This window comes from Buceros rhinoceros, unplaced genomic scaffold (assembly GCF_000710305.1).
Source record: "Buceros rhinoceros silvestris isolate BGI_N320 unplaced genomic scaffold, ASM71030v1 scaffold18647, whole genome shotgun sequence".
In the NCBI taxonomy this organism is placed as follows: Eukaryota; Metazoa; Chordata; class Aves; order Bucerotiformes; family Bucerotidae; genus Buceros; species Buceros rhinoceros.
The window spans coordinates 33,893-39,619 of NW_010423017.1; the positions used below are offsets into that span (position 1 = coordinate 33,893).

The window sequence follows — 5,727 nt, forward strand, 5'->3', positions numbered from 1 at the left end:
GTAGGGAAATAAAGCAATATGTTTTTCTTCTGTTAATAATGATACATTTATTTCCAATTTTTTCTCCTCCAAAACAAAACTAATCGTAAGCAATTAACTTCATATTATACCGCATTTCTTTAATGAAGAATATTTTCATTATTACATTTGTTTATCATTGCCTTTTAGGCAACTGGATTAATTTAGCAAATTCCTAAACTGTTTTTCCTAACAGTTGGCATTTGCTTGCTTAAAAAGTTGAGCTGCAGTGAAGCATTGTGTAATGTATCTCCCTTGGCAGTCTGCTGACAGGCATTTTTCCCTGGTTGGCCTCTGTTGGTGTAAGGGGATTTTGTCCTCCCACGCTCGTGAACTGTTCCTTATTTCCTTGTCAGATTATTGCACCAACAGGATGGCTCATGCAATTACCCTTTATCTCCTTCAATCAGAGTGAGCCAGGTGAGCAAAATATGGTATTTAGACTAACGCAGCTCAGTTTCGAATGAACTGAGCCAGGGAGTAATCATATTGCTGATTCCATCAGCAGATACGCTGGAGAATAACCTTTCCAAGGGTAAATATTGAGAGTCAGGGAGGCAATGCTAATCTGCGCTTCTAACTGTAGAAGTTAGTCGCACAGCTGATGCAGGTAAATCCCGGGTAGTGTGGATCATGGCAAAGCAATGCAGTCTGAATTGAAAAAGAAGTAAATTTGTGTTATGGAATAAAGACTGTTAATTACATCTGAAGAATAATCTTAGTAATGGTTGCATTACTCCTGAGGGATTTTTCTTTATTTTCCTCCCTCTAGAATGATGATAATGTATTGTTTCAGGTACTGCTTTACTTGCTAGGGGAAGGATGAAACTGCTTTGCAATACAGGCACCATAGATCTTGTACCCGTAAAAATAGCTCTTCCTTTGAAATAAGAACACTGCAGAAAATGAAATGTTGGCTACTTCAGCCACACCCACAGTTGTGTAGACATTTATAGAGAATATCGTTGCAGATAATGTTTCAGAGGAGGTTTTTGTAATTTAGGTATTTACTTAAGCATATAGTAATTGAACATCTCAGCTGAGCAGCATGACAGTGCATCATGATGGCAGCATGGATTTTTACCTGGTTAGAAGACAAAACAAATTGCTGTGGTGAGGTTTTGCACTTACTGCTGGTCTGTAGATAAATTTATGATAAAAATTGGATACTCAGGGCTCAGAAAGGGCTGAAGTTTTGTTCATTAGGTTTTTAAAGTGCTTGTGACTTAAAAATAACATGTTTAAATGATTTTAACACTTTCTAACAATTTCTAAGGACCTCCGACACTTTTTAGGATTCACGAAGTGCTGCAATTTGCCCCATTTCTGAATGCTAAGTTCTGCTAGCAGCTAGTCCCTAGAGAGGATGCTGACTTGCACTGCAGCTATCAGAAGAAATCGATGACTTCGGTGACCTTCTGGTCTTACTGACTCTCTTCTGGCTGTAGTTATTTTTGTTGTTGAATTCATACTTGTTTAGGGCCACAGTTCTGTTGAAATAAGTGTCAAAGCTTTCATTATGCAAAGACAGGAAAATCAAATACTATTTTCTGGAGAAGCAAACCTCAGAATTTATGTATTTTTCTGATGATGAGCAGAATTTCAGCACCAACTAACATTTGCTTTATTACGAACTAACAGTAATACCCCCTATGTGTTAATTGTATTCCCATCTGGTTGTAACTACTTTAACTGTATGGTTTACTGACACTTAGGGGCTCCATCCTCCAGCTGCTCAGCATATGGTAAACCTATAATCTTCATGGAAACTTCATGTACAAAATAGCTATAGAAGGTGTTCTAATTTTGTGCTACTTGGATAAGAAGAGCCCTTTTTTGATTTCACTTGGTAATTGCAGAATGTTTTCCCTATAAAACTGTAAACAGTTATTTTATAACCTTCCAAGGCTGTAAATGATCTCCCCAAACCTGTGTGTTTTGATTCTTTGTCACTGAGTGACCCATTTGGGCAGATCTGCCCACAGGTACAGCGTGTGTGCAGGTTACACAGCTCAGTTTCCGTGCTTGTTCCAAAAGAATTGAAATGTTGCCAGTGGTAGACCAAGTATGACAAAATGGCCTTTTCGGTTCCTTTGGATCACCAACAAAGCCCAACGCTATGGTATGTTAACATTTTACACCGTATTTTAATGAGCAATCTGGAGCTAAATTTTGTATTTTAATTTCTAATTTCCAGCTGCTGGCTCACGTTACTTTATCTTTGGCAACAGTCACTTTTCCAGTGACTGTTTATGGCCTGCAGCAAGTGTTGAAGAACAACATATAAACCTCATTGTCCCATCTTGAACTTGAATACACAGAGAAGACAATACAATCCTTTCCTCCCAATTTGCCTATTATATCCTCATAGGATTAACCTGGAGATGTGCCATGAAAAATACAGATATGCTATTCCAGTGCTTCCTTTTATTTAGTAGCTTGTTCAGTTTTTCCTGAGTTTGCATGTGTGAGTGTTTTTATCTGGAAGCAATCAAATATGAATTATCCTGGTTTTTTGGAATGCCAGTTTGTTATTGTTCAGAAACTGGTTGACAAAATTAAGTCCACATTAAAGCTTTTATAATGGCCCTGGGAATCCCCAAGCACAGGTTTTTTTGTCTGCATTTTAAAGGATTTATAATAATAAACCTGTGAAATTTGGCTTAAGGAAAAAAAAAAAATGCTGTATTTCAGATCACCTGAATTTAAAACATACCTGGATAATGGTTCTGGAGCCTAACCCTGTAAACTCCTATGCACATGGCTTTATTAATGTGACTGTATTTATATGTGTTCATCCTATGGAACTTGATTAAGACTGAAATTTTACATGTATCTAGCTATTTGAAGGATTAATTCTAATTTGTCATGTATAACAACCCAGAAGTTCTGGCTTTTAAGACTTACATTCCCTGTGCCCTATCAAGACTGAGCTTTTCCAGCTCGAGAAAATTTCCTTGGTGTAACTTTGTTTCTCAAGAGTTTTAGTTCTAGGTAATTTCAGTTTTGCCTCAAAGTGGCTTATGATGATTTAGCTAAGTCGTGCTCTTACTGGCTTAAACTAAATCGGGAGTGTTCTTGAAGTGAAGGAAGAGTGTCCACAAAAGGGATTAACACTCACTAAGCTCAGGAGAGTCCTTAGCCAGAATGTTAAACATGCTATCGTTTTCGTAAAGCTCTGGTAGGAGGTCCTAGGCTTTGGGCAGTCACTTGAGCTGACAGCAGCAGTCTTCCCCCACGACCCAGCTCTGTGCCCTGTCTGCACTTGCCAGCGGTGCCTGCTTGTCCCTGTGACTTCTCTGGCCTTGCTGTGCTACGTTGTTCTCCACTAAGTCAGCTCTTGGGACTTCATTGCACAGTGGGTGCATGGTCTTTGTGCAGCACGGCTTATTCTGAGGTGCTTCCTGCCACAGCAGAATTATCCTGTGGTTGTGCCATGGAAATCCTACATGACTTAGGGACACACAGTGCCTGGGTGGCAGGCTGACCTGGCTGAGGAAAATGTCTGTCAGCTGTGCAAGAGTTCAAAAAGACTCATAAAGCACGGGTTGTAGAAGAGAGGTCAGATGATGGAAGTCGTCAGAAAGCTGTCACGTCCTTTCTTTCTGGATGGTAAGTCCCTGCCTCTCCTAGGAACCTCAGTATGTCAATCCAAGCAGAATGAAATTTCACTGATGTATGGGTGATTGTTTATTTTCAGGACTATAGTATGAGATAATAGAAGAGTTAATAGTCCGCAGTCTGGAAATAAAAAAAAACCCACCTCAGTGCATCTTCAACCAATAGAATCTCAATATTCGTAACGCTTCTGCCAATTTTATCCTGCTGTGACAAGTCAGTATACTGAGTTACTGCTGGTTTTGTCTGCTGGGTCTAAGAAGATACTGACCAAAACCAGTGCGTGTAGAAGAAAGAATTTTAAAAATGTTAATACAAAAGGACCATAGAGTGAATTTCCATCACTTAGGGTGGTTTATTTTTTTTTTTTGTGGGTGAATGTTTCTAATAATTCAGACTACTACCTTAAACTGGATTTTTTGCCCTGCCTGTCTTTTTACAGATCAGATCCCATTCCCAGTTTGGCAATCTCTGCCAGCGAGCCACTGCTGCTTCGTGCTGTCCCAGCTGGACACTGGGCAACTATATTGCTATTCTAAACAACAGGTCATCGTGTCAAAAAATTGTAGAACGGGATGTCTCTCACACCCTAAAGCTGCTTCGCACATGTGCCAAATACTACTACAACGGAACCCTGGGGCCGGACTGCTGGGATATGAATGCCAAAAGGAAGGACCAACTCAAGTGTACAAACGTGCCTCGCAAATGTACCAAGTACAACGCTGTTTACCAGATCCTTCACTACCTAGTGGACAAGGATTTTCTAAGCCCAAAGACAGCTGACTACGTCTTACCAGCTTTAAAGTACAGCATGCTCTTCTCTCCGACCGAGAAAGGGGAAAGCATGATGGGTATTTACCTAGATAACTTTGAGAACTGGAACGCTTCTGACGGTGTGACAACCGTCACAGGGATTGAGTTTGGAATAAAACATAGATTGTTTCAAGATTATCTGTTGATGGATACTGTGTATCCTGCCATTGCCATTGTAATTGTTTTATTAGTTATGTGTGTATACACGAAGTCCATGTTTATCACGCTGATGACTATGTTTGCAATAATTAGTTCCTTGATTATTTCTTATTTTCTCTATCGGGTAGTTTTTAATTTTGAGTTCTTTCCATTCATGAATCTCACAGCATTGATTATTCTTGTTGGGATTGGAGCAGATGATGCTTTTGTCTTATGTGACGTTTGGAACTACACAAAATTTGATAAACCTCATGCTGGAACCTCTGAGACAGTGAGCATCACATTACAGCACGCTGCGCTTTCCATGTTTGTCACAAGTTTTACTACCGCTGCTGCCTTCTATGCTAATTATGTCAGCAATATCACAGCAATCAGGTGTTTTGGTGTTTATGCTGGCACTGCCATTTTGGTGAATTATGTTTTGATGGTTACATGGCTACCTGCTGTAGTTGTATTACATGAACGATACCTTCTCAATATTTTCAGTTGCTTTAAGAAACCTCAGCAGAGGGTGTACAACAACAAAAACTGCTGGACAGTGTTGTGCCAGATGTTCCACAAAATTATTTTTGCAGTCTCCGAAGCATCCAGGATATTTTTTGAAAAAGTTTTGCCATGCATTGTAATCAAATTTCGATATATTTGGCTTTTCTGGTTCCTTGCCTTAACGATTGGTGGAGCATATATCGTGTGTGTAAATCCAAAGATGAAGTTGCCATCATTGGAGCTCTCTGAGTTTCAGGTATTTAGGTCTTCTCACCCATTTGAACGGTATGATGCAGAATACAAAAAGCTTTTTATGTTTGAACGTGTCCACCATGGAGAAGAGCTCCACATGCCCATTACAGTAATCTGGGGCGTCACACCTGAGGATAATGGTGACCCTTTGAACCCTAAAAGTAAAGGAAAGCTGCAGCTAGATAACAGTTTTAATATTGCTAGCCCAGCTTCACAGGTCTGGATTTTACGTTTCTGTCAGAAGTTAAGAAATCAAACATTTTATTATCAGACTGAAGAACAAGACTTCACAAGCTGCTTCATTGAAACATTTAAGCAGTGGATGGAAAATCAAGACTGCGATGAGCCATCTCTTTACCCCTGCTGCAGCCACTGGAGCTT

General features: G+C 39.7%; 1 protein-coding gene across 1 annotated transcript in view; it reads left to right on the forward strand.

Annotated features, from left to right (window-relative positions):
* Nucleotides 1-5,727, forward strand: part of DISP1 (dispatched homolog 1 (Drosophila)) — a 34,302-nt gene that overhangs the window by 26,483 nt on the left and 2,092 nt on the right. Inside the window, exon 7 of the mRNA XM_010140289.1 lies at nucleotides 4,079-5,727. Coding sequence (XP_010138591.1) covers nucleotides 4,079-5,727 — 1,649 coding nt within the window. The remainder of the gene's footprint in view (nucleotides 1-4,078) is intronic.